General features: G+C 41.4%; 1 protein-coding gene across 10 annotated transcripts in view; it reads left to right on the top strand.

Annotated features, from left to right (window-relative positions):
- The window catches only part of sox6 (SRY-box transcription factor 6), a 135,267-nt gene that overhangs the window by 22,745 nt on the left and 90,326 nt on the right, over positions 1-22,196 (top strand). For 7 of the 10 annotated variants that reach the window (XM_051944874.1, XM_051944873.1, XM_022192271.2 and 4 more), the window contains exon 3: positions 7,808-7,858. The exons of the other annotated variants lie outside the window; for them this stretch is intronic. In XM_051944874.1, coding sequence (XP_051800834.1) covers positions 7,824-7,858 — 35 coding nt within the window. In that variant the 5' untranslated portion in view covers positions 7,808-7,823. The remainder of the gene's footprint in view (positions 1-7,807; positions 7,859-22,196) is intronic. 10 annotated transcript variants of the gene reach the window in all.

The raw sequence follows: 22,196 nt of genomic DNA on the forward strand, positions 1-22,196 counted from the left end.
GATTCTACAACTACACATACACACCTCCATGATCATCAGCATTCACGTCAAACTCCTTACTACAACACCACTAGATTTATACCAACCTGATATGAAACTGTCTGTATTAAAACTATCTGGAATAAATGCAAACTATGTCCTCAACACATGCTTAAGTATCTCTGAGATGTAAAAGAACAGGGTTAGATAGTAGTAGATAATTCCATAATACTTTCATAATAAATTCATACTAATCCTGTAGGTACTATAGAGACACATCCTTTTATACCAAAGCTCTGTCAGGCCTCACTGTATAACTCTGCTTGTATACCAAAATATCAGTTTAAAATGGGTTTACATGGAAATGTTCTAAGCAATATAGTATGCCAGTTGCATGTGCCATTTTGCTGAAATAAAAAGCAGAACAGAGAACACTACCATCCTCTTCTGCATCGATATATTACTCTAAAAATCTTTGCGCAGCTGCTGCTCGTGCAGGCTTTCTAATAAAAATGTATCTCAGATATTAAACAAATAAAGGTGAGGAACTTCGTTGATATTATTCTTTTCTTTCAAATGTCAGTTGGAGATATCATGGGAGTCATATTAATGTGGTTGGGAAGCTCTTCAATAACAGCTGGGAAATGTCTCTCTGAATCCAAAGTTCATGGCCATTTACCATTGTTTAATCATGCCATTCCACACCATACAATGTCTTCTGCTAAGTTGAACATGCACCTGTCTACCGGCAACCGATCCCTGCGGCTGCTGCATGTCAGTGAGTTGAAACAGCTACTTATCAGTAGGGTCACACTCTACATGCCACTATACCCATAAATAGACTGTCTAATTAATATCAAACAAAGTTATTCAAAGCACTTTATAGAAATCAATAAAAGACACTGCTGCACACATTATGAGAGAGAAAAAAAATCACTTCTCCCTTGAAATACAGTACACTAATACCAATACAATAGATCTACTTTAATGAGCAGATTCTGTTTTATAATAATAATATTCACAATAATGCAAGCTGTCTTGTCTCACTAACAAACAATTTAATGAAAAATGCAAAAGCAAAGGTCCCTGTGCAGTTACCAGCTGAGGCGCTGTGGTCAGCTAAACAACACACAAGGTTAGGTGAATGTAAAATGAATACATTTAGGTTCAAAAATCAAGGACTGACTTCTCTCTGTGCGTTTACAGTATAATCTATAAAAGACCCACAAGAGACAACACAGTTTACTGTAAATCAGTGAGAAACTGCCCATAGTTTTCAATGTTTAGATACTGACTGCATCAAAGTTTGCCTGCCTGCAGCCACAAGCGAAGCAGCATCTCGAACCAAAAATAAAACCGAGTCAAGAGCTTGCTGGAAAATGTTAAGCAAAACTGCGAACACTTAACGGGATACAACTAATCTACATGTGCTGGTCGCCAGCTCTGTTGATTGCCCACTATTGGTCCAGATAAAAATGCTCCTACTCAGGTACTTCATAAATTGACCCCTGAAGCTTTGAGAATAATGACTCACAGTGGTCATGGTTCAGGGTTACTGCAATGTCATTAGGCACCTGTCACAATTCGTCACGGAGGAAAATGCACCATGAAGTCCTAGTAGGCTAGCATCCGTTGTGTCCCTCTTTTGAGACGCTCAATCAGAGCTTCATGCAATCTCAAATCTCGATCCTTTCACCTGTAGGTTTAATTAATCTCAAAATATGAGAGGAAGTAATTTAGTTTGTGTCGCATGTATAAGATGGTAAATTTCCCTCATGCAGCCTCATTTAGAAACACCTGAGGGTTTGTTAGACCATCCGAGCAAGTCATATGCACTCTTTGTTAATGTGTGCTATTTATGTAATAAGCCAGAGTCGCACAGTCTCACGGCTTTTCAGCCCACTATTGATGAGACAACCGAAGGGGAGGAAGTGGGGAGCCATTTTGTCAGAAATTAAATAAATGGCACTTCACCATAAAATGAAAATGAATTACTTTGAATGGTTATTCTCAATCTATTATTTATCAAATGAGCCTCTTCAGTCCACTGACCCAGCAATGATTATGGTCAATATGCTGAACAGAGACTGCTCAACAAAGGCTGCCTAACAAAGATTTTAATTTCATCAGCTTCAATTACTGCGGAGGATCCCAGAGTGAATTTGGAATACAAATTGTTACACATGTCATTACCTGGCAAGAATGTGTAACACCCGTCTGAATTTTATTTATCGTCTGCATTCAGTTAATAGCTTGCACCTGATTTACTCATGAATGACCACATTTGAAGCGGTTAAACTAAAATATGCTTTAACTGTTGGCAGTTTGATTAGGTGGGGTTTTGTCTGGTCTCGACTGAATCATATGAAAGGGACCTGACCTCCGAGTGTATTATTATTATCATCATTATTATGATTATTCATATAAGGTTCAATGGCCTTTATTTCATTCTCAGATGAATACAAATCTAATATGGATTTGGCTGCTGTCCTGCTTCTAAGAGTGTGTTCCCTGGTACTGTAGGACAGAGTTTCACTTAGGAGCTGTTCACGTCAGGAAACAGGACCAAAAGAACATGCCGTTAATCTTCTTGCTACCCCAGCTGTGGAAAGTAATGCATAACTAAAAGTCCGGTAAAATGAATTAATGATTTCAACCATGAACTTTTCTCCCAAAAAGCCATGAATCGTCTCCAACTGATAATGCACCACGACCCTGGAGTGTGAAATCCCTGTTGCGTTGAGAGTAGCCAGTTAATTGATTCGCAAATTATTTAAAGTTTGTGGTGCCCAGGGGAGTGCTGGGCTCTAATGACAGCTCGTTTCGAAAGAGCTGAAAAACTCTTCCCAGGCAAGCCAGTATTAAATTGTGATAGTAAGCTAACAAGTCTAATACGAGCCCCCGGACCAGAGACACGAGTATCCAGGATTGTGTTAGACTGGGTAGGCTGTATATGTTCCTTATTGTAGGTTGTACTGCATCCAAAATGTAATAATTAATGATATTGTCCTTTACTCTGATTTTGCAAAGCTTTTCTTCTTCCTTAGTGGTTTTATCCTCTCAGGTAAAGCATGCAATATGAAGAATAACGTGTTTGTAATACAGATAAAAAGCTGGGCATTGTTATATAAAAACAGTTTGCAAGTGCCTTTTATTCCTCAACTTGTCATTTGTCCATTGACATGACACTCACTGTGGCAAAATTGTGTGATTAACTCTGTTTGACTGGGTGAAATGCTTTTTCTCTGTTACCGACAAACCTCAAACAAGCCGACACAAAATGCATATTCTGTCAATGGCTTGTGTGATATTGAAAAGGAAAAAATCTGTGAGCAAAGTAAAATAAGTACATTAAGAATGTTTTGTTGTGGTAAGACCTATATCAAGCAATCGCTGTGCAGAATAGGCTCATCTAGAAGCACACACACTTTACGTTCCATTGCTTTTTAGTTGAAGTGGTTGGATCTCTGTGTTAATATCAAGAAGCCTCTAATCTCGACCCATTAGCAACTGCTGTCATTCAGACACACGGTGTCGGCCTGATTTAAATAAAATGAAATGAAGATAGTTGTTTCTGCTCCCTTGGCTTCACTCATTGCCATAAACATATGCTCTGTGCCCCGCTTCTTTCCATCTTATTTATGACTTTAATTTGTTGTGTGGGCTGCGCAAGAAATCAAATTTAATCCAATCCTCCCAGGGACCCTGTCATATAATAACATGGTAATTTCTGTGTATCCTTTTGAAAAATGAGGAAATTAATTCTTCCTGACATGTTCTAATTATTCCAGTGTGAACGGCGGATGGGCTCCCCTCCTTCCTCCCATCCCCCCCCACCCTCCACCACCACCCCCCAGCCCCCTAAGTGTCAGTTGCCGGCGGGTGGCGAGGTGCTAATGCTGACCAGCAGCGCGTTTAATTTGAAACATGAGCAGACACCTTTCAACACACCTTCCTAATGTTGGAGTGGCTCACACAAATTAATTCACTACTCATCTGGCAGCTCTGACTGAGATGTGTGTGCGTGTCCATGCAGTGTGTGTGTGTTAGGGTATGGAGGAGGGGTGGGGTCACTGGGACGCCATTGCCGCTAGTAAAGGTAACATAAGGTGTGTGTGTGTGTGTGTGTGTGTGTGTGTGTGTGTGTGTGTGTGTGTGTGTGTGTGTGTGTGTGTGTGTGTGTGTGTGTGCATGCGTGCGTGTGCGAGGCCAGGTATCACCATATTACAGGCGGACTGGGTGTTGAGTTGGCGTAAAGTGGGGATGTTGGGATTACTTGGACAGTTTTTTTCTCCCCCTCTCTCTCTGGCTCTCCCTCCTCTCAAATCAACGGTGCCTTTTCACACATCGCACTGCTTCACCGAGAGCTCCGAACAGCTTATTTAATTAGACTGTCATCAGGCAGTCTTTAGCTTATCAATTCAATTTGCACAGGGACATGTCTAACAGAGATGTTGTGGAACAATAATCTTGTGTCTCAAGTTGAAGGTTTTAAAACCTTAGAGTAAGAAGTTGTGCCTTTGTTTTGTAGTGCATTTTTACCTGTTGCAGATCCAAAATGATCAAAATAGTGATTAATAATAATAGTAAAAATACAAACAGAGCTTAAAAAGGAGAAAAAAAGGGCATCGAAATCTGAATATTATTATCACAGAATACAAATTGTATTTTGACTTTTGCCAAGACCTAGTCTGTGTAAGTCCACAGCACTGTATACATTCAGGCTTCAGAGAGACAAAATTAGTTTCCACTCTAATTATGTACAGTATCTAAGCAGCTTAGACAGGAGGAGAAAAAATAAACAAAATTTGCTGAACTTTGGAGTCGGGTTAAAACCACAGAACTGTAATTGATTTGGTGTGTGTGTGTGTTGTCTCTGGGTCATAGAACAGAGGGCTCATAGCCGCGGCGTCATGGTCGAGAAGAAGAGAGCATGGCTTTGTGAGCAGTGGGTGGGTCGCCCTGTGACTCAGAGAAGGGAGAGGCGTCAACATGGCCGCCTGGACCACAGGGATTAGAGTGCCCCCCCCTCACACCCTGCAGGGTTAATCACTGCCATTTTGGATCCATGCAGAGGGAGCAAATGCACTCTCCATCACTGTGGAACAACTGAGACATAAGCCACCAGTTAGGCTGCCACTGCAGCAGCTCTGTGGGTAGATGTACTTCATGAGCTTGTTTCCACTCAGCACAATAGAGTGTTTTGAACCGTGGTTTACTTGTCGTAAGAAGGTTGACGTTCCTGGATCAGTACGGACTCTCCGTATTCTCCTCTTTGGATGTTGCTACTTTTTCTCATGTGGCTTTATTTATGGGATATACCAAGAAACCTGGGATGTAGTTACTGGTAGGATCCGTGTAGCTAACTTCTGTGTCTCGCTGTGCGCCGCGCTCTACGTGAGCCTGTTAATGACTGAAGGCTGAGAGTGCTGTCTCGTGCCAAGACCCACATGGCTGCTGGCGGTGCATTAAATCAGCAGTCAATTTGACTGGAAGTTTGAAATCTGGGCTAGGTTAAGGGGATGTGCTGAAGCCGTGTTAATAGCTAGCTTGTTGTCCATATGGTACTGCTTTAATAGAGCACATTTGTTGCAGATGGTGGGAGACTTGGTTAGGCAGAGGCAGCTTTTGGCAGAGGCTCATTCTTCGAAAGGGCTGCCGTGCTGCTCAGACTGGTCCAGGCCAACTTAGTGATGTCTATCCTCCCTGCTTCTCTCTCACCAAAAAGCCTGCCCTTGAATTCGGGCCGAGACTTAATTTTAAGACATTCTTGTTTTTTTGTGTTCAGAGCAAAAGACAATGTGGCTCAGTCACTTTTTCCTTAGTTTGGTCATTTGCTCTCCAAACCGCACCTTTGCTTCCATAGACTAAGTTCAGTTGTTTCTGACCACAATGGGCCTGTAGACAGCAGGCCCAGCTGAGGAAACACAAGCACACAGAGAGTGAAACAACAAGGGTTATGGAATATAACCAAAGATAAAGATAGAAACTGAGCATGGCCTAATCTATTTCATTTTCCCTCTTGCGACTTAAGTATTTCAGCAGGCCTGCTGGGGGATTCAGGTGCCAGTGACATACATGAACACAGAGTGAGAATATAAAAATAGAATGCTCTGTTTGTACTGTCACCTGTTTAGTATATATATATATATATATATATTGAGAGTCTCCATCATATTTGATACTGTTTCTTTTCCAAATATCTGAGCTGAGCTTTCTTTATATGGATATGTATATATTTTTTTAAATTTCTTTGCTTGTGCTTCAAGTTCGCTGTGATTTGTGTTGGTAATTGTTTTAGTTTGTGTGTGCTCGCAGTAGAGTACGTGTGCTTTTTGCACTCAGAGAAGTGAGGAGACACGCTTGATCTGCTCTGCACTGTTTGACGGTTGTTTTCTCACGTTGTCACTGGCTTGGTGTGCTGTGGCGTGGTGATGGTATTATGTGCGCTGGGCCCAGCTGAGTGGAGAAAAGAGCAGAGCTGCAGCGCCCCTGGCTATGCCACTCCCGCCTCCCCAGACACCTTATTGTGAGAAAAGTCTCGGCTGAGCCCTCTGGGCCTTGTGGATCCACTGCCTTGCTAAGTGCTGGCCAGACTGAAAGGCACAGTGTCCTTGGGCCCGGCTCATTCTTTCCATTCTCTCAGAGGCTTTGTCTCATAAGCCAAGAGAGCAAGGGGAGAAAATGCCAAATTACACCCATGTCACTAAAACTTAAGGTGTTTAAGGGCTGAGATGTCATTTGCTGTTGCATTTTCTGTTATTCATGATGATGAGGGAGCACTGTAACAGAGGAAGTTTAGCAAGGAGTGTTTTTCTTTCCAATCATGTTAAAAAGTAGTGATTTTCACAGCAGGAATTTTGGTATGTGTAATTTATTACTCTTAAATGTAAAAGTTATGAAATTGAACAAAAGGGCAGTGGAGAGATGAAATGTTGAAGTAAAATGGCTTGTTATAATGCTGAAAATATTTTTGCATGATACCCTTGCCAAATTTCAGAGGCTCAATGTCTTTATAAGGCTTACTGTGAAATCTTAAATTTTCAAATAGCGACAAGAGTTCCACTGACAAATTTGTTACTTGAAATCGCTGTTCATTTTTCACCACTTAAAACAAAGCACATGAAAGCCCTAATCAATTTTCAGTCAGTCTTGACACAATAAAACTGCTTATTATACAGACCAATAACATGGGCTAATGGAAACCTTTTGTAAGTCAATTTTAGCCATGTGTCTCCAGTATTTTGTGGGCAAGGCTTCTGAACGACCCCTGCAAGTGGTGACATCATGACCACATCCTTTTGCCTCATTGGCGCTCAGAGTCCCAGCTTGGGTCCCTTGCGGCTGAGCTCCCAGAAGCCACAGCACCCTCGCCACACATGGGCTGCAGCTGGACCACCGTTGGCTACTCTGAGCAGACTGGGACTACTCTGGGATCTGCGGTTACAGTGCTGGATGTACATGCATATATCTACACACAGCGGTGGAAATACACTGTATAGAGATCAGTAGGCAGCGTTTATTTGATGCAAACATATCATCAGGCTCTCTGCGCAAACCCATGTTGTATGCAAATCCACTCCCTCGATGGAAAGAGGTATAATTAATGATGTCAGTTCATAAAAAGAGAGGATGGTTTCCTAGTCATAATTCTGCTTTAATTAAAGACATAAGATCTTATATAAGAGGAAGATGTATGATCTGTGTTTTTCTTTTCTTTCATTTCCTCTTTCTTTCCTTCCCTCCTTTCTCCCCTTTCTCCTTGTTCTTCTTTTTGATTATTACTCATTTCATAGTGAAAATGGTTCTCTGTGATTTCTCCTGCCAGAACCCCACACGCTGACATGGAGGGCTTTCTTCGTAGCAGCTTTTTACTGAGGTTAGTTTCATTTCCGTTGTTGCCATTCAGGATCATAGGTCGGGCAGGGGGTGGTAAGCGGGCTAACAGGGGTTAAACTTTCTGACACACTGTTAGCTTTAGACTTTGTCCCGTGTGTGCGTGCACATGTTCTGTGTGTGCGCATGTGTCTGTATATTTGAACATTGTCGGACATGGATTCTAACGTATTTACCCAAGCTGTGTGTTATGATTGTGTTGGTGTAGTGTGTGGCTGGCTGGGTAGCATGCTCACCCTGATAGCCTTGAGTTAGACTGAAAGCACACATCAACAACTTGAGGGACACATACACATGAGCTGTCGCCCCATTTTATTGCCCTTCCTCTCCATTTCACAGCATAAAGAACCTGCAGGTCAGGCTTTCTGTGTCTTTAGACTGCATGCTTTTGTCTGACCACTCTCCTCATCTGCCCTCCCCTCACTTACTAACTACCCTAATCAGTGATGTTGGGGTTGCTTCGGTGAAGCCACTGCTGGCATATCGGTTCTTGTGATGTACTGTTGTGTTCTGTGTTTGTATTCAGCCCAACATAAAGATTTACATTTTTTGTCTTTACCCGTCCTGTGATTCTAATTAAAAATTTGTGCTGTCATTACACACAGAGGAAGTAAATAAGAGAGCTTATTTACCATTGGCTCCTTTCCTAGTCAACCACCTTCTCTAGGCTCCAGTGTTGCTCCCTAATTAGGGTTGGCTCATTAAAAGCCACAGCAGCAGCATCTGCCTTTCAAAGCTGCTGTCAGCCAAACTTTACTAAAGCTAATGAATCCTCTTTGATTTCTTTTTCAAAAGGTCACTTATTTGATTAAATTAACAGAATTTTTTTCCCCCTCCGAACTGTTGGGGGCATTTTAAAAAGAAAGGACAATTTGATACCATTACTCTCGCTACTCAAAATGTCCTTCAGGAATTCAATAGGAAAATCTCTCTTGCATTTAAATTTATTTTATTTATCTTTAGAATTCAATAAGATTGAGTCGCACATTTATGAGCCTAAGAGAAAAAAAGGCAAGTTGAGTTCTGAAACTGGGACCAAACTTAATCCTGCAGAATCATAGCTGTATAAAGTATATTCACAAGGTCATTTTCAACATAGATATCTCTGACTGTGAATTAAAATGGTTGCTTTTGATTTTAATTAAATCTGACAAACTGAAAGAGCCAATTATTACTTACATATAAATGACATATATTCAGTATATTTATATGAATACTTGATATATCCACTGTTTGCAGCAGTAAACAAATAAAATATGTAATACTAAAATGTACAGTATCGGTTTTATCTTTCATGGCATGGCACCAATTTATTTGGTGAGCTATATCTGCTACAGTTTGACAGGAGTTATTCAGGCATACAGCATGTTAAATTTTTGAAAGTGCGCTGCCATTGCTCATTTCCGCTTTTTTTTTTTCTTTTTTTTTGGAGTAATGCTACGAAGTGGATGACAGCGTTTAGCTCTCACCACCTGTCGAAACCAGTTTGGTGTATAACTAACTCTGCTAAAGATGAACTATATCCTGTGTGTTGCAGGATAAGAGTAGGATAGTAAAAAGAGGCGGGGAGGAGCATACTCAAAAGAAATACGCTTTAAAAGAAAAAAGAAAAAAAAACAAAGAACATGGCCTTTGACCTTGGCTGTTCCTCAACAATTTCCTTTTGTTCTCGTAGCAGTGAGGAAACACTGTGATTATTCTAAGTAAACACATTATTGCGCTGCTAATCCACATCCTTCTGTCAATGTCTGTTTTAATTAAAGGAGAAGCAGCAGCAGAAAGATATCACGCACACTGGCTAGAGATTTGAGGCCTTAACAATCAGGCCAAGATTAAAGGCAGGCTTTGCTTCAGGGTTAGCCCTTTTGCTTTGATAAGACTTGTGTCCAGGAGTGGGCTGTGGGGTGGGGGTAGGGGTGAAAGGGGAGAAAAGGGTAGAAACAGGGGTGGATGGATGTGGCAGTTCGACATTCCTCCGGTGAAGAATCCTTGTATCTTTTCTCAAGCAACAGAATTAGGTCAAAGGGGGCTTTCTGAACACGCTCATACATATCTGCTCCAATATGCATTTGTTATTGCCTCTTTATGCTGTACTTTATATCACAGTAGCGCACCAGATGGGCCTTTCATTACCGTAATGAGTCAGGAGTTTGGTTTTGAGTCGCACATACAGAGTTTTAATAGCTGTAAAAGTATCCACTTTCATTTTTGACAAACGCTGCTTCCCGATGGCACCTGATACGCAGCCGCCGTGAAAAATACATCAAACTCAAACAGGAGATGTCTGAGCTCCTTACTTAATGCCCAACTCAAAGCTGTTGTATTGTCTGATGAAAACACTGTCTGCTTAAAATTCTCGGTATTTCAAAAAAGTTTCCAGAATCAAAGTACTCAATGTATACAGTATCTCTAATAGACAATCATTTGTGCTTGCATTATTGTGAGCCTCTCTTTGTTGACAAGAAGATGCATTTTCACTTCAGATCAATTTTTCATATGTTTATGAAAGACATTTAACAGGTTTTTGTTTGTGTAGTCATAGAGACTGTGAAAATAAGTGTGAGAGAGAGAAAGGGGAAGGAAGACCAAACGCAGACATGTGAACAGAGCGAGAGAGGAGAGGAGAGAGAGATGTCTTCAGTCTCTGTCTACTCCCAGTGGGCAGGACCTCCCCCTACATTTCTGCCATTATTTGATGTAATGAAAGGAGAAAGTGTGTAACATTGAGATTGTTAATTAATTTAGTCTAACAAGATGAAGATAAATGAAACCCACTGAAGGTTGACTAGGCTAAGGGGCCCACTTAGCATTCCTTCTGCCCTCAAGCTCTGTCTCTCTCGCTTCTTCACAATGGAGCACAGCTAATAGGTGCAGCGCCGTGTTTGTACAACCTCACTGAGCTCTCACCCAGCAAGTTTAGATGTAGCACTTTTAGGTAAAATATTTCATTTTCAGCTTCTTTTTTTATTGTCATAATCTACCCTCTGGGATATTTTAACCTCCAAATAAAATAAAAAACAAAACCTGTGCCATCTTGACACATCAGATAAAGCTCAGTTGACATCCATGACTAGTGAACTAAGCTGACTTTTTAAATACAGTACTAGTCAGTAATCATAGACCACAAACACCTTTTATAATCTTCTGCCAGAGATCAGATATATTTTTCTGAAATGGATGGAGGTTATATAAATGGCCATTCTCTCCAGCAACTATGTGGCCCCTTCACATGAGCCTGTGTGACTCTGAGCTTTTCACCATATGAATGGGTCTTGTCTAATGTGGCCTGGGGGCTATTTGAGCGGCAAGACGGACAGAAAGCAGAAAGGACATTTTTCTACAAAGCCAGACAGTTGTCTTCATCTGCAGCCCAAGCAAATCAGTAGTCTATCGAGTTGTTTCCTCAGTGGACACTTTGTACAGGATCTTCATGGCAGCACAGACCAATCATTATGGCGCCCATTCTTTGCTCCCTTAGTTCTCAAGTCATCCACAATGGGTTGTTGATTGTATGGAAAACAGCAGAACAATTATGTCCTCTGTTATGGTGGCAGGGCAGCGTTTTAAAGTGCAATCCTCAATAATGGTCTCATTATTGTTATTCTTGGAGCAGGCCTCAGGAGAAAGAAGTAGCTGCTCGCAGTACGTCATTATTTCGTAAATTTCGATTAGCTCATCATGCTGTCTCCTGGCAAACAGAATCATAGCTAATTAAAAGTGAGTGAGCGCTGTTGCTTGTGACTTAAAAGGTAGCACTCGATAGGCTGTTAATATGAAAGAAATGGTAAAAAAGGAGGATTAGAGCTGTTACCCTGGTAACTCCAACTTCCATCTGCGAGGGAACAATGAACTTGTGTTCCTCCACCACCTATGCTTGAAAAACAGAAAGCAGGAAAGTGAGTGTTCTGAAAGGACAAGACCCTTTTTAACAACAAAGTGGGATCCAGGTCTAATAGGCTCTTTGGTGCGAGTTGTTAGGCGAGATCACTGGGGGATAGAGGAGCAGAAAGGTCAATGTGTAATCCTAGGACAGTGAAGGTTGTCCGAGGTTTTTACAATAGCAATCTGTTTCCTGAATCTGTGTGTCTTGCCAAGAAACAAAAACTCAACTTTGGCCATTTTAAGGATCATAAAAGAAAATAAGATTGTCAGAAAATGCTGCTAATAAAAGTGTCCTTTTGATAAAGAGGGTAACATGCAACACTAACTGTACACAGTTCCTCAGCTGAATAAAAAACACAGACAAGATTCTAAAGAGTCTAACTGATTAGACAAAGTTGTCAGAAGCAGTTGAAATGGACTTTTGCATCTCTTCTACTGATGTAAGTGAATCTACATTGCTTTGTGAAACCTCAATTACATTTGAAACAACATGAACTCTTATACAAATACTAAAAGACCTTACAGTTTAAGCAGTAAACTCGTGATTTTCACTAATTCTGCGTAACACCATTTTTCAGCTCCCTTTCAATTTGACTTTTAATTTCCGATTCGCATTTAGTGACACTAACGTCACTATTAACATTAAAGTCTTTAAAATCTTGAGGTGAGGAACGGTGATGAAAAACCCGGTTGTCATGAGTAATGAATTTCCATAATATTATTTTATTTCAACCGACATTAAAACAAGTTTATAGGCATTAATAGAAAAATGTGTTTGATGGGCTTATAGTTAAGAGCTGCTAAAGAGCTGCTACAATGAAAAGGAATGCTCCTGCTCTAAAACACTGCTGAGTTATAATGATCCATGACTATGGAGGAACAGTATGTGTTTCTCTTTGAGTTTTATGTCCCTTATTACAGCTGCAATACGTCTGCTCACATTAAGCTAATTTATGGCTAAGGCCAGCGTAACAGCAGTACAGGTTAATGAATTTGGCATTACTAATTAAACGTTATTGAGGGATGAATATGAATCCTGTGGTTGGGACGGACAGCAGAGAGAGGAGGGGGTGGGAGGAGAATTGGACAGAGGACTTTTCTGCACTGTCTCTTTCCCTCAGTTCTTCCACTGTGTGATATTCACAACAAGTAAAACAGGAAAAGTGAAGGTGGAGACAGGAGTGCTTGAGGTGAAATGGAGGACAGCTTTGTTTCAGTGCAAGGCCCTGCCACAAAAAGAGCGTTTATAGGATGACTAAATTTTTTTTTGAGATATAAAATATTAATATTTCAGGGAGAAAGGAAAGCAAATGTGTCCCTCTTTATCTTTATTTGCATGTGTTCTTTTGTTTTATTGGGTGAAAGGATAAATGAACAGCATAAGTGATGAGACACTCATGTAAGCTGAGGACTGTTCTGTTCAATGCAGAATGTGTCCCTTTTCACACAATTGTTGTTAAGCAATTACTTCAGTGACCTCTTGAACGCAGGAATGTAAAGGCCACAGTCTACTCAAGCACAGAAGGATGATGGTGACGGTGTGGGATATTGAGCAATTATTGAATCGGCGTCTGACGTACACTCTCCAGAACCAAGCAGAGAGTGTGCTGCAGAAAACAAGATGCACATTCTCTTTGGATTTGAAATACTTGCCTTTACTTGTTTGTGAAAGGTTATATTGCAACACAATAAAAGTAATCAGCAAAACAGGAATATATCAGAAAGTATTTTGTTGGATGCGAATATAAGTGACAGAAATATTTAAAAAGCTCTTCAAATTTTTTCAAAAAAAAAAAAATTCCACAGCAAGCTGTTCAAAACTCTCTTGACTGCAGCCTCTAAATGGATTACAGCAACATATTTGGAACTTGTTATTATATTGCTATGAAGCACAGCTACTTTTTCATAAGTATTGTCACTGGGCTGTGTGCTACATGGACAGTTTAAATCTCATTTTTGCTGCCACTCTTTCTCTCCCTCTGTTTCACTCTCACTAGCGCCTCTACACTCCATGTCTGACATACTCTCCCCGAGAGCTAAGCCTTTCAATTTAGATTTCAATTATCATGTTAGTTTTGTGATTAGACTTTAGTCCTCCAGGAATCAGACCTCTCTGCTCCTCTCTATTCCACTCTATTCCACTTCCCCTGCAATCACATCCCATCTGATGAATTGCGCATATAATTACGGAAGTTATTGAATATGCAGATCATTGCTGACTCTTGGTGTGCGGTTCAAAATGCATCAGCTCTAACTGTATCAAACAAGGGTCTCTGATAAAGACCCACTCTGATAATGAGAGAGGGCCAATGTATGCTATTAGTCAGAGACAACAGACACCACAAAAGCTGAGACTCAATTAAAACAGAGCCACGCTACAATCCGTGTGTCTTTGTGTGTGTGTGCAATTTGGCTCTGGGTACAGTCTGCTCTACAGCATAGACCAGTGTGAGTAGTCTGCCAGCCAATGCACAAGGTGTTTATGAATCAACCAAAATGAGGTATTTCCCCCATGTTACAGTATGTTGCTACCATCGTCTTACATGCCGTCCCATGATGCAATCCCTCAGAGGTTTTCAAGCGAGGGGAGTGAAGCACTTTGCAGGCACACCCACAGGAGGTGGATGTGGGAAATGTTTAAACTTTTGATAGCTTTTAGAGAGCTTTCTTAAAACTTGGCTTGCAGGAGAAGAGAAAAAAAAGGTCTCTCATGCTATAATTTTTTCGCATTTTGCTGTCAAAATACAAGAGGATTTGTTACTTGCTCTGTCACAGGTCCAAAAAAATACTCATTTTTTCCCACATAAAGCTAGTCGTGCAGGATTTCTCAGCTGAAGTTTCACACACAATTGAGAATACACCGAAAGGGGGAGAAACCAGGTCCTGTATTTTTAGCATGAGCTATAGTGATGTAGCAGCCATTTATAGCTGATATGCCTGATGCTCGGTGGCTGCCCTGCTGACACCAGAGAGAGTGGTTTATAGACTGCATAGTCTGCATACACAGACTGCACAACATGATCGTCAGTGCACAGGCGTGCAAACAAAATAGAAACAAAAAAGTTATTTATAAAAACTGCATCATACATCATGTACTGCGGATAAACTACATATTTTGTGTTTGAGTTTGGCAAAACACCTGGCTCTCACCCTCTTTCTACTGACTGACCAATACTCTTTGCCTAAGAGTCTATTTAAGTCTCTAGAATAAAAAGTTGCATGAATGATGGTTCAGTGAACATTTTGGAAATGAAACCCATTGATCCCCTTCTTGTATCTGAAGAGGTTCTCTTAGTTTTTAGTCGGAGTGCAGGCCTTTTTCTTCTATAATGAAGCTAAAACCTCACCTTGCATACTCCACACCTGACACCACTTCTTGGTAAGCGTGGAGTCAAGAGCGCAGTGACGACCCTTTCTATGCTGTGAATTTAGGCATACATTTTACTCACTATTTTTGGTTTATTCAAAACAAGCGCATGTTTGTGACTTTCCTTTTAAGTGTGTTCACAGCTATTGAACGCAAAATCTTTAAATTACCCTTTAAGAGAATTCAAACAAAAACATCGGCAATCTGGTCTGTTGTGAAATGTAATTACTGCACACCACTAGCACACACACACACACACACACACACACACACACACACACACACACACACACACACACACACACACACACACACACACACACACACACACACACACACACACACACACACACACACACACACACACACACACACACACACACACTTGCACACGTCCTCTGTTCACAGTGGCAGGCATTAGAAAACATGGCTGCTGCTGGATCTTTTTCACTGTCATGGCCGTCTGTTGTAATTAAGACTCATAGCCGGCTTTTAGTACATGGCACTTTACCTGGACTCATGTATATTATTAGGTTAATAGGATTGAACATGTTTACACCAACTGCTATATTAACTTAAGACTAAGAGGGTGACTTAAACTTAGTTAAAGGGGATTACATAGGAGTTCAAAAAGCATATTAGTGGCTGACTAATCGGCCGAGACAATAGCAGAATATACACAGCCTTTGAGTTGCGCTGGTGTTCAGTGTTTAATGCCTTGATGGTCTGTCGAGTGCACAAAATAGAAACAGGAATGGTTTACCGAAGTGGCCAATGAGTTTTGACTGCCCTTTGCTGTAAAGAGTGTGTTGCAAGTGCAGCGACCTTTGTCAAGTTCCAGCTATTGTTTGCAGATTGGTTACACACTCTACAGGCTGTGAAAGACACATCTGCTACCTTTAGCTCAGTGGAGTAGGGTTGAGGGTTAGGTGTGTGTGTGTGTGTAGATGAGGTTCTCAGCTACAGTCACATCAAATATTTGTCTGTCCTTCACTCTCTATTTGCCTTCCATTCTGTTTGCTTTGTTTATTGAAATCTATCTCTGGCAGATTGATAAAGTTTCCAGAAAGTTTGTTACATAATGTCCATTTGTACATTAGTTTGTTTCTGTGTGCGTTTTGAAAATGCATTTATTTTTTATTGCAGTTAATATTTATGTTCATAGATATCTGACACTGATATGAGTATTTTCTTCAATTATTTAAGCTTTTCATATTTTGAAAAGTCACAGCTGGAACTGCTAACCCTAACGCCACAGGAGTCTAGAACTTTAGATTGGCTCTAAAGAAAATTCCCTTTAAAGTATTAACATCAAAACCATATTTGTTTAATGTGTTTTTGATTGATTTCCTGATCGGTATCCAAAGGGTGGTCATAAATGTTTTGGGACAAAGGATCTCTTTGTGTGAATGGGGCCCCAGTTTGAAATGGAGGAGTAGTTTGAGATTACCAGATTATTTCCTACTAGCCCAGTGAGTGAGGCGAGGCGAGCTGCAGCCCTGCGCCGTGCTGTGCTGAGGCTGAGCATAATGAGTGTGGTGGCAGGGAACCACAACAGAGCCGGGGCAGAGGCTGCCTGGGAACCAGAGGCCCATGGCCCACAGCCAAACACATTCACACAAATCCTGCTGCACACTTGTGGCTTTTTAAGAAAGCAATTTAGTTAATGATTTCATTTTGGAACCCTGTCATGATGCATGTGTCTTCAGAGCAAGCCAGCAAGAGAATTAAAGAGCGACTAACGCATGGGGAAAAGGTATTAGTAAACACAAGCTTCCTCATGCTACCACAGACAAAACTAACATACAACCGTGTGTAATGTGGCATTTGTTGTGAACACAGCGCAAAGATCACTTCTGTAATAGACTGTGGTAGGTGTATCGCTGGCGCCTCCTGCATCTTCTTGCATGGCTCTGGACAAATAGACAGAAGAGCTGAAGCACAATGTGAGCGGTCAGACACATGGTTAGCAGCAGACTGGAGCGGTATTTTGTGTTTCAGTCAGCATCTAATCCACTACAGTGCCTGCTTCCCCCGGAGTGGAAATACAGCACATTTTTCTGTTCAACCATGTCTGTCAGCTCTCTGATTTTATTAGGGCTATGTTTCACATTCATTTACTCAGGTTTTCTCAGTGCCGCCCCATGAATGAAACCATTTTAGCATTGCTAAAACACCAGCTTGTACGTGTCTTCTGTGAACCAAATTTTTGGGCAATTACTCAGATCAGTGGCTGGGGTTTCTGGTTTTGCTCTTCAGATCTCATTTTTCTCTGGTCTCTCCCTTTTTTCTGTATCAGCTGTCAATCACACGTGGTAACTTTTAACCACCTCCAAACAGAGCTGGGTGCCAGCCGTTCATTTAGTCCTTCACTTTTGCTCGGCTTCTTCCCTTCCAACCTGTCAGAATGACACACACTGTTGACCATGCTTTCTATTCAGCACTGGCAAATTAATTGGTTTCAGTGGTTTAAATCAGCAATCAATGTCAGTTTCCCAACATAATAAGCCTTAATCATAAATCTTTGAGGTGTGGCTTGCCTGACCCCTATTCATCATAGCTCTGCTAGATGGCCTCATCTGGGTGGAGCAAATGAACTACCCCTGTTTTGATTTTCCAATTGACGTGTCACATGAAACGTGGCTACGCTCTACCCTCCCCAATTCCATCCCGGCCCTTCTTCTCGCAGTCCTTAAAAAACACAAGGGCCCAAAGACAAAGAAGGAAAAGAAGCCTGGTTCGTAAAGGGAGACACATTACTTTCCCTTGTGTGAGAGTTCCCAATGAATGCCATTAATTTATTCAGAAAGAGAAAAAGAATAGCAGAAAGAGGGGGAAAAAAGCTAAAGAATCAGAGGTGGGTCCAACTGTAGCTAATATGCTGTTGTCCTCCCATCCCCAGAATAAGAATAGCGCAGCTTAATTACAACAGTGTTAAAGGTAATTTCCTCACTTCCCCCACCAAGCTACAGAAATCCATTTATGAGATGAGAATAAAAGAGAACAAAACTGCTTTTCTTTCTGTAGAAATTGCAAAATTGCCAATTTGGTCTGAGAAAGTGGGCCACTGTGTGTTGACATTCCAGATGTACAAACCAACGGCAGTTGTACCAACCTCAGTTCTGCTTCAGTTTGGCACTGAACAAAGATGACCTCATGGTGGTAAGACCAATGACCGCGGTCCGTAGTTCTCCTGCCACAGTACAATAACCCCCCTACTTTCATAAAACATTCACAGTCACCAGTGCCCATGCTTTCCTCTGTAAAATTGCCCCATTATAATTAGCTGCTGTCCTTGAGGATTTGGCCAAACATCTACAATTGTAGTGCTTTTAATGCTTTCCTCTTTTTATCTTCTCCCTTTTGAGATTTGTATGTTCCCTATAAACTTATTGTGCATCTCTTTGGTGACATGGGAAGCATCCATTCATTCCTGTTTGGCACCCTGATTCAGCCCTTCAACTCACTTTTCTGGCAACTGTGAGAGATGTTACACTGGATTTGTTGAAGTGCATTCTCTAGTGCACAGAAGAAGTTATCTTTATAAATGACAGAATGGACCTGGCCTGAATAGTGCTTTGTTTAATGTTTTACAAAAAGGGGGCCCCTCTCTATATTTCATCTGTCACCCTTGCTTTTCTTTCTTTCAACAATGCTCGATTGTTTCCATGAAAATTTCAGGTTCCATGAACAGAAGAATTCTGTATTATTATGTTCCTGCCAAATTCCAATCTCTGTTTTCCTTCTCCTGCTCACAAAGGGCTCATAACTTACTGTCAACTATGAGGCAAGCCACAAAGCTCCACTGTTGCTCAGCAAATAGGGTTGTGTTGGTTGATGGCTCGACTCACTGTGAGGTTTGCTTAAGTGTAGCAGCAGCAACAGAGGGCTCTTTGGGAACTCCATCCCCCAGCAGGCCTAGAATAAAGAAGGGGAAAAAAACATGTTTTTCTTGTTTGGCTCGTGAAGGAGACTGCTGAAGTTGTCGTCTTGCTACTGTCGGTGTCTTCTGGTGCGTGCATTTCCCTAAGTGGTTGACTCATAACACCTACACTGACTCCTCCTCTCATGGATAGTTTCTGCTATGATGCAAGTCCAGAAAAAAGGCCAATAGTGAATTTTGTTGGATGGCTATCCTTCATTTGTGAAAGCATACGCCTGAGTGAACTTGTGTGTGTCCTGGGGAACTGAGAGGCTGTTATGCCATCCAGCTCTGAGCTTGTGTCCTGGGATCAGGAAAAGGGCCAATGGCACAGGGGAATGAAGGAGGAGGATAGGAAGGAGGAGGTAGAGGAGGGATTCAGTGTGTGAGTGCTCATCGACCCTTCCCGAGTAGACAGACAGGGACACTTAAGCACTCTCACACCTGCATCTGCCTTGCCTTGCGCGGGGGGCAAGGACACCAACCTCGCTGTCATGGCAGCTGCACAAGTGTTTAAAGTGAGATACAAGGCAGTTCCTCTAGCAGCATATTATTGCAAATAATTTACCCTGCAAAGTAATTATCAATGCTCTGCTCAATATGTAAAGTGTGCACTTCAGGTGGCTGGCTTAATTTGCTCTGGGTGGCGATCATTTGAGTGTGGATTTTAGCTGTGGTAACAGTGGCAGTTTCTAATAGAGAAGGCATCAGGAGAGAATGTGAAGTGAGGATGAAGTGCCGTCGTAATTGAGTTGACTTTTTGCAGGGGAAGGTCAACAATAATGGAGGAACAATTTAAACAAATTAATTTAGGCAACTCTCCAACCTCTGTTCTGTGTTAGGCACCTAGTTGGAAAATCTGTATTTCCCCAATTATTTACTATATTTTAATATCATTATTTTTGTCAGCTAAGGTTCACAAGATTTAAAATAAATTTGTGTCTCAGTGACGCTTTAAAGAAATGTGTCAGAACTATACAACAGGCAAACGTGTGTGAGTATGCAAACTGTGTGTGTGTGTGAAAAAGAGACTAACTGTGTGCAGTGTACAGCCCGTATTATGAGTTGATTATGTACCCAGAAACCTGGCTGCTGCACAGCATGGCACAATCACAATGGAGGGTGATAATTTAATTGTGCTAAACGGTGGATTCCGTGTCAATGCTCCTCCAGCTGGGAGCTGTCAGGTAGTAATATCTCATTATGGCAGGTGAAGAACCCAGAGGAACCCTACCATGACACCTGTTAGAACAGGAGGAAGCCCTGAAGGGAAACACACAGATGATTTTCCCTCTATCCTACTTTTTCTCTCTCACACACATATGCACACACACGGTCTGAGGCGGCCACGCTATTGTTTTTCTCTATTTTCACCTCACTTTAAAAGATTAAGTCTCTCTGTATTTGATGTATTATTGGTGTAGTTTGATGCACATTTAATGGAGTGCAATAAAATAACAGTAAGAAATCACAGACGTCATAGCACCTCTAATTGGTTTTGTTAAAAGATCTCATGTAATCCAACACACCTCAGCCGCATGTTCTTTTTTATGCCTGAAGGTTGAACATTTATTTACTTAAATAAACCAACATATTTTGCATATTTTTTTAGGTTTGAATACTAGATCAGCTACAAGAATGCATGCTAATGTGGAAATGTATAAGTACCTTTATCTGTCATTGTCTGCTGTTCCATCACTTTAAAAAAAAAAAAAAAAAAAAGGCCTTCATTTTAAATAATTTATTTGTTTTTCTCTCCTTGGTTTTGCTGATAACACGTGAAAGAAGAGTGTGTAATGTCCTCTGTTGGGACCTACGATCATAAGTTGAAGGTGCAAGACATCAGCAGTGAGACAGACGTGGGCGAGATGGGGTGGTGGGGGAGGCGGTGTGGAGTTACTTATCACTATTGTCTATAAAAGGTAAACACTGTGACAGAGCAGATACCGTGGGTGAAAGTCAGTTAGACCCTTTTATGATGAAAGAGGAAATGGGATAGCTGAGGACACATGCCCGGCGGTCACAAGACCCCCAAGATGAGCCGCGCACAACACTCCTCTAATACTTACCAATTAAGCAGAGGTTGTTTTGCACGATGATGAAACATTATCTCGGGGAACAATTCATGACTCAAAGCATTCCAGGCCATATGAGCCCACGGCCAGGGAACTTAAGTCCTAATCCTTCAAATGTGCGTAATATTGTCAGCTATATATAGACCAGGTCTCTTTTCTATTTGACCCTCCCTCATCTCAGTCTCAAGTCTTCAAAGTGACTGGGGCTTTGTCTTTGAGAAAGACGGCAGTGGATCATACACTTATTGATTACTTTTCTTTCATTACCGTGTAATCAAGCGCGAGGAAGGGCAGCTTGTTAAGAATTTATCAGCTACCACCTTTTCAGTTCACCATATTCTCCCTGTTTAGTATGTAAAAGCACATTTTGGGCCTGTTTTCCAGAGAAACTGATTTAATTATTAATGCGAGTAAAGTTATTTCAAGAATACACTGTAGTTATACAAACAGGGCTGTTTTGCTGATTTTATTTTGCAAGCACGGAGGCCGAGGGTGTAAACAGTGTTATTCTATCAGAAAATATGATCAAATTCCACATGCTACCCACATTCAGCTGAATCCTGCTCTCTGTTTTGCGCCCCATCAAATGTCTTTGTTGTGTCTACGCTGATCTATTGCACACGTTCCCCTTTAGATCACAGCGCTGTGTGATCCCCACTCCAAATATGAGGAATAAAATACCGTATGGCTGCCCTGAGATATTTTCAGAGAATTACCGCCACGCTTCCCCCTTTTCCCTTTCAATAATATGAGGTAGTATTGTATGGGGCTTGTCAGGGGTGGGGGTGGGGCAGAAGGGCTTCTCCACACTCTTTAGCTGCCTGAGCGCAGCCCTCCCAGCACTACTAATAAATTATTAACTCCTGCTGACAAATACTGTTATGGAGCCTGCTGCAGATCTGTTGCATTCTTTAACAAGATTGCTGTAGACACATGTTACAGGAGGATGGAGTCTCCACTGCTCCCTCTCTTCTTTTCTCTCTCCCTCTCTCTCTATATCCCCTTCTCTCGCTCACGCCTCAGCAGTTTGACTGATGACTGGAGACCAAAGTAAAAGTGCCTGAGAGACTGAATA

Source organism: Acanthochromis polyacanthus, chromosome 2, assembly GCF_021347895.1.
Source record: "Acanthochromis polyacanthus isolate Apoly-LR-REF ecotype Palm Island chromosome 2, KAUST_Apoly_ChrSc, whole genome shotgun sequence".
In the NCBI taxonomy this organism is placed as follows: domain Eukaryota; kingdom Metazoa; phylum Chordata; class Actinopteri; family Pomacentridae; genus Acanthochromis; species Acanthochromis polyacanthus.